Source organism: Mustela putorius, unplaced genomic scaffold, assembly GCF_011764305.1.
Source record: "Mustela putorius furo isolate JIRA1106 unplaced genomic scaffold, ASM1176430v1.1 tig00000835_pilon_pilon_pilon, whole genome shotgun sequence".
Taxonomy (NCBI): domain Eukaryota; kingdom Metazoa; phylum Chordata; class Mammalia; order Carnivora; family Mustelidae; genus Mustela; species Mustela putorius.
Genome location: NW_025421492.1, coordinates 533,495 through 545,830, shown reverse-complemented (window position 1 = coordinate 545,830; position 12,336 = coordinate 533,495). Strand labels below are relative to the sequence as shown.

Sequence of the window (12,336 nt, the reverse complement as noted above, 5' to 3'; positions counted from 1 at the left end):
TTCTGTGTCAGCAGGAAAATCTATTGCATTTCCAACACGGGTAACAAAAGATACCCACATTTGGTGATATCATCTTCCGATTTAAGTGAACGTGGCCAGTGCTTTAAATCCGAAGTCAGTCTGGTATTTGTTTCCTCTAGCTCCAGACAGTCACTCCTTTAACTCGGCTTTTCTCCTTCCCATGGGAGGCAGACTGCTGTCCTTCACGCTTCACAGAACACCAAGATCATCACCTGTCATCCCTGCTCTCTCTCCTGTTCCAACCTTCCACAAAACCTTCTACCTTTCAATCACTTAATCACCTTGCTATCCCTTTCAAAACTCCTGTGCCTCGCCCTAAATCAATAACTTTCTTAAAGCTTACCAATTCGAGTAAGAAAACTGTTTTCTTGATATTTTCCATGGAAGTTCTGTATGATTTTATATTTAGACTTCCTAATTAAGAAAATTCTTCAAAATAGAGTCCCTCTCTCAAAAAAAAAAAAAAAAAAAAAAAGAAAGAAAGAAAGAAAAGAAGCAAAACAATGAATCTTGGAACACTGAAAAAACTAAAATTAAATTAAGACATTAAAAAAAAAAAGAAGAGAAGAGAAGAGAAAAATCAATAAATTTACCAATACCCAGAGAATACCATGGAAGCATTCAAAAGCAATGCAGACTACGAAACTAACAGTAAAGACTTTATTTTCTAGATTTGTTAAGGCAGATTGGGAGAAATTTTTTTTTTCTGACATTCTAGAACTGCGAATCAAATACTTGGGGTTTTTTGTTATTGCATTTTTATTTATTTAATTTTTTAAGATTTTATTTATCTATTTGGCAGAGAAAGAGACAGGGAACACAAGCAAGGGGAGCAGCAGAGGGAGAGAGAGAAGCATGCACTCCCCTGAGCAGTGAACCCAACTCAGGGCTCCATCCCAGGGCCTGAGCAGAAGGCAGAAGTTTAACAGACTGAGTCACCCAGGCGCCCCTGCATGTTATTTTAATCAGATGGAAGTCATATGTGTGATTCATAGTGACACTGTGAATGGGGGTTTACCACCCGCTGAGTGTGTTGATGCAAATGACGGTCCATTTATGAAAGTTCTTCACTGAGGTTTACAAATGACTTCCTTAGTTGATAAAACAAAGGTAGAGCTAAGAAATCCAAGTGAAAAACATTGCTTACTATCTCTTTACAAATTTTTGGCCCTACTGGGTTTTTTTGTTGTTGTTTAAATCAGCATCCCTTTACATAAAGCCCCCTATTCAAAGATGAAGACTCTTGCAAACCTCCCTGTCACACTACATTGGACTGAAAAATTGTTATGCAAACTCCAATTCACATAACCAAAAGCGAGCAGGGGGTAATTATGCAAGTTTAAAAGATAAACTGGGGCATATTAAACATTTTAAAAATTTGAAAAAATACTTGACTCAAATTGGGACAGCTCTAAACTAGAAGTGGTTTGGAGCTCTTTACCCATAGTAGCTCAGGGAAAGACTTTTTTTTTTTTTTTTAAGATTTTATTTATTTATTTGACAGACAGAGATCACAAGTAGGCAGAGAGGCAGACAGAGAGAGAGAGAGAGAGAGGAGGAAACAGGCTCCCTGCTGAGCAGAGAGCCTGATGCAGGACTTGATCCCAAGACGCTGGGATCAAGACCTGAGCCAAAGGCAGAGGCTTTATAACCCACTGAGCCACCCAGGTGCCCCAGGGAAAGGCTTTTGCAGATAAAAGGCAGAAGCAATGTAAGGAAATTAATGATTGATTATAGCTTAAAGCCTAGTTGGCTGTTTGTGATTGGCTGACCTTTAGTTTCAATCTCTTTAACCTTACAGCTTAGATTTTGGTTTATGTAGGTCACCATAGCATTAGAGTGACATCAGTCTAATGGCCTCTTTGTTTAATTAATTTAACAAGAGTAGTTTTAATCTTTTAAAAGTACCCATATTTATTTCAATTTTCAGCCACTTTAGGGTTTTAAAATCTTTTCAGCAACTCATGTGAAACAAAGGCAAAATAAAAGACAAAACCAGGAAATGCATATATAACAGTGTATTTTGATAATCACTTTATTAAAACAACACATATGTGTATATAATAATGTCTATTCGTTTCTGCATGTTCCTAACATAGACTGAGGATAAACATTTCTTAGCTTTTGAGATTTGATGCATTCCATGGACAAGTATTTACTGAATTTCTCCTGTGTGTCAGGCACACTGTTCTCTGAAGGTACATTAGGAAATAAATGGATTTAAATGTCTGTTCTCAGGGTGCCTGAGTGGCTCTATCCGTTAAGCATCCAACTCTTGATTTTTGGCTCAGGTCATTATCTCAGGGTCATCAAGCCCTGTGGTGGTTGCTGTGTTGAGCTTAGAGCCTGCTTAAGATACTCTCTCCTTCTCCCTCTGCCCCTCTCTGCTAGTGCTCTCTCTCTTTAAATAAATAATAAATAAATAAAATCTTTAAAAATAAATATATAAATGTTCTCATGGAAATCAGATTGTGATTACATGTGAAATCTGACTCACAGAAACTCAAGCATATATTAGGTTTTTTCCTTCAAAGATTCACTTGCAGCAAATTATCAAGATGTTTTCACATCTTAAAATGGAACCAAAATTTTGCTATGAAAGAATCCAAAGAAATTATTTTGAACATGTTCTAAGAACTGAATATAACAGAACTGCCTAAACTCTAACACAAACTAACCCACTTTTTGGAGTTTAATCACATATTCCTGATTAATCTTCCAAATATAAATATTTACACATGTTCAACTCTTCTTTTATGAAGGAACTCTGGGCTGAGAATGAACTGAACTTTCTAAAACTTCTCAAAAATATTTTAAACAGGAAACCAGCTGCCTCCACCCACCCATGGCAATGTGTTCAAAGTGTCGTACCGCAAGAGCTCATTTAAGTCCTTGAATTCTCCAAATTTCTGCAGGTCAGACTTAGTCCTTGAATTATAAGTCGTTATGAATGTGATTGCAGAGCAAGTTGAAAAAATAAAATTATTAGTGAATATGGACCTACCCAAGGTTCATAATTATGTTTTTTTTCTTAAAATACATGATTAATCTATTTTGAAATCACAAGGCTATCTACCTCTGAATAGGAATAGCATATGTTCCAGAAAGTATATCGTATCTCTTGTGACATACATGGAAAAAATACAAAACAGATATGTAAAGCTGACTTTGTATATAATTAAAACATAGCCATGTACAGTACCACCTTCCCATAAAAAGTATTATAAAGCTACTAAACCAATTATTTTCTCTTGGTAAGGAAGATACTAATACTCAGAAAAAATGAAATAAAATAATATAAAAAAGCAAAGGAGAAACAATGGAATTGTTTGAAACTGAATGCTTTTTTGTTATAACAAAAAGAGAAATGGTAATATATACATATATATGACCACAAATTATCAGAACAGCAATTGATAATACATTGGTGTTTAGAGAAAAGGCTGACTTTTTATCCTAGTTACTTGCATGAGATTATAGTCTTGTTACATTTCTATGGACTCTCCTAAGATTAAATTGATATCAATTATATATTTTGTAAAATAAAACAAGTGATATATATATTATCTGGAGGAAAATACCTTCTCCAGAAAAAAAAAAAAATCTGGTGGTTGTATAATACTTAAATTACCTCAAACTAATGAAACCCAAAATCTTGATTTCACTGGGAAAATTTCATGTATTATCTTAAAACACAAAATATCAAAAAGTGTTAATGTTAGATTTTGATTTGAAGAACACTTACTATAACAGTTACTATACATGCTAATGAAACATTTTCCTGTTCATACATTCTACATTTTAGCCAAAATGTCTTTGTACTCTGTTTAGATATAGAGTCTCCAATCATCTTTTTTTTTTAAGATTTTATTTATTTTGGAGGGCACCTGGGTGGCTCAGTCCATTAAGCAGCTGCCTTTGGCTCAGGTTATGATCCCAAACGCCTAGCATCAAGTCCCGCATAGGGATCCTTACTCAGTAGGGGGTCTGCTTCTCCCTCTGCTCCTCCCCCCAGCTTGTGTGCTTTCTCTCTAATAAATAAAAATCTTTTAAAGATTTTTTTTTTTTTTTTTTGAGAGAGAGAGCATGAACAGTGGGGAGAAGCAGAGGGAGAGGGAGAAGCAGACTCCCTGCTGAGCAGGGAGCCTGATGTGGGATTTAATCCAAGGACCCTGGGATCATGACCTGAACCAAAAGCAGGCACTTAACTGACTTGAGTCCCCCAGGCGCCCCACCAATCATCTTTGTAAGTGTTGATATTTGGCGTTTTGTCCTTTGGCATGAAAGAAAAGTAAAACTAAAGAGAAAAGCACTTTAAATATAAAGCAGAGTTCTTTCCTAGCAAATTGCTAATGGATCTGAAATCAGTTTTCACCTCTTTGTAATGTAGGCATAGTGTTTTACTCCCTTAGTCAAGACCAGAAACTGGATTAAAAACATCAAAACAACAGGAAGTGAAGAGCCAGTGTTTACATTTCTCAAGAGATCTGAATTTCCAGCCCCTAAAATAGAAAATGTAAGACATGTGCATGGAGAACTGCACAAAGCTGAAGACCAGATTAAACTCCTGTATTTCTGAAAAGTTGCTATTTTCTTATTTACCCACCCAGTCATATAAATATTTCAACTCTTTCTCAAATAATCCCTATAATGCCACAGTGTTAAGTCTTCCTCTGAGCCTCTATTTTTACTTTTTTCTATCTCTCTGCTCTACCAGATTTGGATTTTTCATTTAATTTATTTAAGAAAGAAAAAAAAAAACTCTAAGAAATGTGTGGAATCCTAGAATTGGGCTGATCATTTTCATTACTGCTTACTTTTCACAGTAATTAGATTTTTTAAAATTAGAGCAAAGGGAGAATATATTCATACCAGTAATTTCCAGATGTCACCATATTTTACACACTGCTCAGAATCAATGTAACATAAATACATCAACATAACCGTCATCAGAATGGTAGAGCAGAAATCAGAGAACACTGGATTCAGAATCAGAAAACCTGGGGTAAATCTGCTCCTTAGAATGGTCACTTGAACACATATCTTCATTTGCAACGAGGAGATAAATGTAATGCCTTCAACATGACCTACACTTGCTGAGAGAGCACTGAGCAATTGTTTCTATTAGGAAGCACTAGAGCTTGTGCTAATAGGTCAGTCACAAGCCTGATGGATCAAGTAAACTTTTGAAGTGAAGGTAGTCTGAGCTGAGATGCACTCTAAGTCTAAATCAGGGACAGTGTGGAAAAAAAAAAAATGTAGACTATCTCATTAACTTTATATTGATTATATTTTAAGATTTTAATAAAGATACTGAGCTAAGTAAAAAATATTATTCAAATCAATGTCACATTTATTTTTTTAATTTTAACTTTAAAATTTTTTTTTCTTTTTCCTGAAGATTTTATTCATTTATTTGACAGAGAGAGAGAGATCACAAGTAGGCAGAGAGGCAGGCAGAGACAGAGGAGGAAGCAGGCTCCCTGATGAGCAGAGTCCAATGCTGGGCTAGATCCCAGGACCCTGAGATCATGATCTAAGCCAAAACCAGAGGCTTAACCCACTGAGCCACATAGGCACCCGTATTTTTTTAATTTTTAAAATGTAACTTTAAGTTGCAAATGTTGCTTGAGTTCTATTTCTGTTGGAAACCTCTACTCTAGAACATCCAAAAGAAATTTAAGTGTTTTTCTTTTTCAAAGAGAATTTTACAGAAATAGAAAACTTTGTTTTGATTTTTCCAAATGTGTTCAGTGTATTCTCACCAAATTTCTCCCTATTTTAGAGAGGCTTCCTATCTATGCTTCAAATGAAGATGACTGCTAATGACTTTACAAATATATGTTTAAATGCATTCTATCGATAATTTAAACACACATCAGAGCTATGGCTGCCATTCAGATATAAATGAACAGGACATTTTCATTCTCTGCCACCTGGTCACATAATGAAGAAGCTGCAGTAATCACATCCAAGTAAAATGGTTATCATTTGAAACACTGGATAGGACTGTTCAACATTCTCATCTAAGCTTTAAAAGAAACCCCATTTGTTTGAAGTTGTTTAGACAGCAAGGGCTTTTGGACAAAAATAATTATTACATACTAAAATATATATAGTTATTAAAATATCAGTTTTATTATGAACTAAAGCCCAAGAACAATATTATTGATTCATGTTTCTGAATATCATTAATAACTATAACTAAATTTTTATCCAAAATATTGGCAAAATAATAAATATCTAGAAAAATCATGAGTTTACAATTTGTTAGATGTAAAAAATTCTGTCTATACCTTATCCTTTCCTGAAGATTCTTCTAACATACAGTACTCTGTAAGATCAACCAAAACATCATTAAAAATAGCAAAGACAACATAGGGGATATAATCAATAATACTGTAATATACTTATCACGGTGAGCACTTCAAAACGTATAGAATTGTTGAACCACTATGTTCTGAACCTGAACCTAATTTAGTATTATGTGTCAACTATGCTTTAGTTAAAAAATTTTAAGTTGGTAACTGTATGAGGTGATGGATATGTTAAAAAAAAATAGCAAGGTAAGTGGATGAAATTATTAACAAAATTAGAGTCTCAGTATGGGAATAGGTATTAAAATTAGTGTTTAGTTGTGGATATTTATCTTCTGCCATAATAAAATCCATACATAAAATATTGTGTTTTTCCATGTATTTTGTAACAGGAGTAGTTTTTCATACTTAAATAATTTTTTTTTTTAAATTATTAATAAAAAATAAGATGTATCTAGTAAAACCAATTATGGTACTAATTGGTTAGGTAATGGAATGTTTTTAGGGATTAAAAACTAATTTAATGTCCAAAATATTTTCACAAGCAATATCCTTATAATATTCCCATCTCTCATTTCCTAATAATTGCAATAGTTTTACCTCACCCACCTACTGGCTGGTATACAGCCTAGGCACCATTACCCTACTAGCATGTCTTCCCATTTCAATGTTAAGCACCTTTCTGATTACCTTATCCTATTGTCCCTAAAATCCTCCGCTTTGACTCAACTTGGATGTCCTATTAATTGACTTCATTGCCTTCTATTGACCACCTACTGTATATCGACGCTGCCCTCCCTTTTCCAAGCTCCACTATTAACAAAGTAGCCTCAGTTAGAATGGTATTCTCTTAACCTTACTTGTCTAGAAAACTCCAATTCTGGTTGGCATCCAACTATCTGCCTGCTCTACAAATGCATCTGAGCACCTGCTAATACTCTGAGAAAACACTGTTCGGTTTCAGGACTCACTTCAATTCTTGACTCTGAATATCAAATAAGCCCTGAGTACTGCCAACTCAACCTTACTACATTTCCCCTGTCAACTGACTTTCCCCTTCTCATCCGTGCCCACAGGTCAAACTTCCCATTTGTATGTTCCATCCAAATCCCCTCTAACTAAGAGACTTTGCTCCTGCAAACACAAATACAGTCCTCTCTGTCCTACCTAACCAAATTAAACTCCTTCCTAAATCATTCTCATCAGCAAATGGAAATGCTATAATATCTATGGCCTGAAAACCAGAAATCACCTTGATCTGGGCCCATCCAGGGGCCATCACTTTTATCTGGCATTTTTTTAAGTAGAAATCTTTAAAAGATATTTTCACTCATCTCATTCTCTCGAACTCATTCTATCAGTTTCCAAACCTAGATCTCTACAAAAACAGGAAATCAATGACTTCTGTATTGCAAAATCTAATTAACAGTTAAGTCCTATTTTCCTTGACCAATCAGCAGCATATTATATAACTGACCATTTCATCTTTCCAGAATGACTCATTTACTTAGCTTCTGGAAGATTCTTCTCTCGCAGTTCCCTCCTACCTCACTGAGTACAGCTCCTCATTCTGCCCTGGTGGGTCTGCCTCTGATGTGGAAGTGCTCTAGAACTACTATCTTTTTTGGGGGCGGAAGCCTTAATTCTACAAATTGAAGACAAGGATTATAAGATACCATTTATAAGCTCTGCAATGAACATGTTTTTTATTCAAAAGGGTCCTTCTATTTTCAACTACCAAAAATTGCTTCTATCAGTTTTTAACATCAAATATCTTTTCATCTTTTCTATATATAACAGTAACTCTTAGCAAATATCATCATACATAAATCACCCAGATATTTACTTATATGAAAATATCAGTAATCTGCAGAGCTATGACTTTAATGGAATGGCATTGAGCACAACCCACCTTTCTTTGATGGGCTGCTTCCCTCCAATAAGATGCCCAGTTTCCCTTTAGCCCACTTGATAACAATTGTGCATCTACAGCCAACCAGGGCACTGAGGACCAAACTGCGGACCAGGCCCTGAGTATGCAAAAGGCCATCTATAAAATCATGGAATACAGCCTAGACCTGTTTAATTAAAATGAAATGTCTTAAAGTCACTGATGACAGGATTTGAACTGACATATGTACTTATTGTTTTAGTAATGATAATTTAAAGGAATGGGTCTTTACATTTCAACTACCTTCATCTGTTTGGGCATATGACAAAAAGGCCAGTAAAACCTACTTAAATGACAATAAACTTGTAAAACAGTAGGTAGTACATTTGTAAAATAATAGCATAGACACTATTTTATACACACACACACACACGTATATAATTATAATATATATTTTTTATAAAGCACCTATTTAGAGAAAAGTAAAATATGTTTAAGGTTAGATATAGGAGTAAAAATGTTAAATGGGGTATATTCTTTTTACTACAGACATACCGCACTCTACATAATCTATTAGCAACATAAATTTTATATATGTTCTTCACCCATTCAAATAAAACTTACATGATACTTTCCTTTGATAACAGTTGAGTCTTTCCATAATTTTAAGAAGGTGTGATCACTAAGCATTCATTCATATCACACATCAAAAAGAAATGAAAGAATCCCAATGTGTTCCCAATATCAATTCCAGTGACCGCACGCATTTTTTTATGAATACGTGATATCTGATGAAAATCAGTGGTTAAATTTCCTCTGAGAAATCAAAAGACATCTTTGAATACAACGTTCAAGGAAATAAAAGAGAGGAAAGCATGAATTGAATGTGAGAACAGCCAATATTAGATATAAAAACTGCTTATTTTCAATTTCTTCATTCTATTCCCACAGGTAAGAACGGGTCACGTGAGAGAACTGGGACTAGCTCGGGTTTACAGCGCTGTCTCACCGCCTCTTCCCTGCACTCTATTACCCCAGTGCCATCCCAAACCACTCTGCTTAACTTCTGCCAGACTTACATTCCTAAAATACCAGTGGAGTGGAGTGGAAATAGCTCTGGAGGCAGAAAGACATTATTTGGAATCTTTGCTCCAGAACTTAGTCTATCTGTGGCTTTAGAGAAATCATTTAACATTTCTGAACATCAAATTTCTTCACGTGTAAAATTAAGATATGTAAAATGAAGTTCATTCTATTCTGCAACTATCAAAATTATAGATAAGTAAGTAAATTATCTTACGCATAGGATATGCTATCATTTGCTGGCAGTGCGGTGGTGGTGATGATGATGACGACAAAGAGAAGAGGAATAAGTGCTCCCCATCGCTTCAGAAATGCCCAGCTGCCCTCACTGTACAATATATAGGGACAAAATTACTCTGTGTATTCAGAATATATAGTTTTGCACCTCACAACTTTGTCTCATTCTTGAACACAACGTCTGCTACTCACAGTGGTGCATTTCTTTTCTTCTCCAGTGAGGTTCACCCCTCACCTTCCTTGTTTCATATTAATTCATGCCTCAAAACTCTGTTTCAACTATTACTGCAAAGGAGAATGATCTTTTTGCTTCTCAACAACTATCTAAATTCTACTGATTTTTCAAGACTCAGCTCAGGAAGCTGGACTTTTCTTTCAAGGCTTCTATGAAATCTTACTAAAAAGAGGATTTTTGAAGGTTTTGCCATTATAGAAAATTTCAATTAACCTTGCAGTATCAGCCCAGGAAAAATGGTACTTCTCCAAAGAAAAGTTGTACTTATATCATTTTTAATTTGAAAGAATCACTGTCATTATATTTGTGCCTCTAGTAATTAGAGGAAACGCTCATAAATTTCAAGGTCACAACTATAGCAAAGCACCAGGAAGCTATGTCCCAGTGATCAAGCAATTACTAAATCCAACAAAAACATGAAAAATGCAAAAGAGAGACCATTATATGATCTGTCATTTTACAAGATAATTATTTTTTTTTTAAGTTTTGGGGGAAAAAGCAATTCACATAAAGCATTTTTCTGAATGTCAGGCAAATGGATTTATTGATACCTTAAATCAATTTTGCAAAATCACAGAAAAATTACACAGATATTGTATCTCTAGCTTTTTAAGATTCCTTTTCAATCTAATGGTTATGTAAAAATTGCATAAATGTCAGAATTCAGGAATATTTAATGCACATGCAAGGATATTCAACAAAAAAAAATGATGAAAAACAAGGCATTTAATCAACAGCTTTAACAAAACCCAATTCCACAAAAGTATTAGCAAAAGTATATTTGCATGACTTCAGGAAACAGAGAAGTAGTCTTGATATAAATGAGCATATCAAGAAATATTATCGTGTATTTCAACTGCCTGTTACTTACATGTGTCTGTTTTTAAATATCTTTATTATATTTCTATTCAATAGACATACCCACTCAACATTCATTTTATAATTTATCTTTGTGGAAAACATTAACAAATATTTCCCAAAGGTTTCCAGAGATCTTTTTTTTTTTCCCTTTTAGTTCTATAATTACTTTCCATATAAAGATCCATTTCTTTTTTATTATCTACAGGATTTTACTATTTGATTCTATGTCCCTATTTCCTCCATACTCCCCAGGTAACATATATAGGAAATCAATATTAGTCCTAAATTTGAAGTATACTTTTCTGTTAACAATGACAGGAATTCAGCATGAGGACTAGCCATCAAAATGAAAATAACTCTGAATGCATGAGACATAAATATAAGGGTTCGCATAACAGTTTTATATTTTTTAAAAATTCTAAGGATATAGATTACTCCAAACATATTGACTAACTCGTATTCACTTGGAACTACAAAACAAAGTTTTAAAAATATCAGCATAATCTATGAATGTCTAAATTTAGAGTTGAAATTCTTACCTGAGTTTTGCTTAGTATAGTTATTTTTTTAAAACAGGAGAAGTGTGGCAAGCTGTCAGGATAAATAATACCAACAGTGGAAAAGGGAAGAAAGAGGGAAGGAATCAAGTCCACTTTAAGAAGAAACTTCAAATCCCTCTGTTTCGCAGACCTACAGTCGTTTTGTTCTGCATCTTATAAGCAACTGTCTTTTTCTTTGCTCCGAGAATACCACATGCTCTGCTCCAGCAGGAAAATATAATAATTAAATAGAAAACCACAGGGTTATTAGGCATCTTACCCTCTGGGCTGGCTGGGCTGCTCCAGCGGCTCAGTGCTACAGACACGTGTGTAAACAACAGAATTTCCTGCATCCTTTTCTCTCTGTAGAGCTCTGGGGTCCTGGCCAACAGGATTATTTCCAGCATTAAGGCCACTCCACACTAACTCAAAAAAGATTCCCATTGGTTGTGAGGTTTTATCAAAACCAATACCACAACACCCTCTTTGGATCACAAGTGAGTGAACCAAAATGAAATCACTTGAATGTTCCCTAAGTACGGCTATACAAAGCTTTCTACCCAACGCCAACCATTTGAAACCATATACTGTGAGTGAAAAAGGAAGAAAATAACCATCCCTTCATCTACAAGTATTTAACATATAAATTTAACATATAAAGTTAATAGCAATAGATGTAACTTGTAATAGTAATAGGAAAAACTCAAATGGTGAAGGAAAAAAAAACTAATAAAGTATCTATCTTGCAAGACTTAGAGATTATACTACAGATCACAGGAGCAATAGGAAATACCATTGGTTCAATGTGATTTTTAGTAGATTGGCAAAAAAAAAGGAATACTTAATAAAATATTTGAGCAAGCAAATGATGATACAAAAACTGAATGTCAAAACCCTGGATTTCAGTCATGTGGCAGGAGTTGGGAGCTGCATCTCCAGAGGGCCCTACCTCCCAGGGAGAATTCACTGGCCCCTGGGGAGAGGGAGGAAGAGAGTGACCTTCAGTGACAGGACACAGCTGTCAGGAAGTGCTGACGAAGGGGTGACGGCAGACCATATAAAAGAGAGCTTCTCTGGTTGACACTACCAGCACTGAATGTCCAAAGAAAGAGGCAAGGACAGAAGAAACACAATCAGCATGTTTCTTATAAA

At 34.9% G+C, this 12,336-nt stretch overlaps 1 protein-coding gene across 7 annotated transcripts in view; it reads right to left on the bottom strand.

The window, feature by feature from the left end:
* Positions 1–12,336, bottom strand: part of CCDC102B (coiled-coil domain containing 102B) — a 187,644-nt gene that overhangs the window by 122,792 nt on the left and 52,516 nt on the right. Inside the window, exons 1-2 of one of the 7 annotated variants that reach the window (XM_013052785.2) lie at positions 11,465–11,781; positions 9,530–9,640 (exon numbers count right to left, since the gene is read on the bottom strand). The exons of 3 other annotated variants lie outside the window; for them this stretch is intronic. In XM_013052785.2, coding sequence (XP_012908239.1) covers positions 9,530–9,640; positions 11,465–11,628 — 275 coding nt within the window. In that variant the 5' untranslated portion in view covers positions 11,629–11,781. 3 more of the 7 variants (XM_045085206.1, XM_045085203.1, XM_045085208.1) reach the window with 3 other exon arrangements.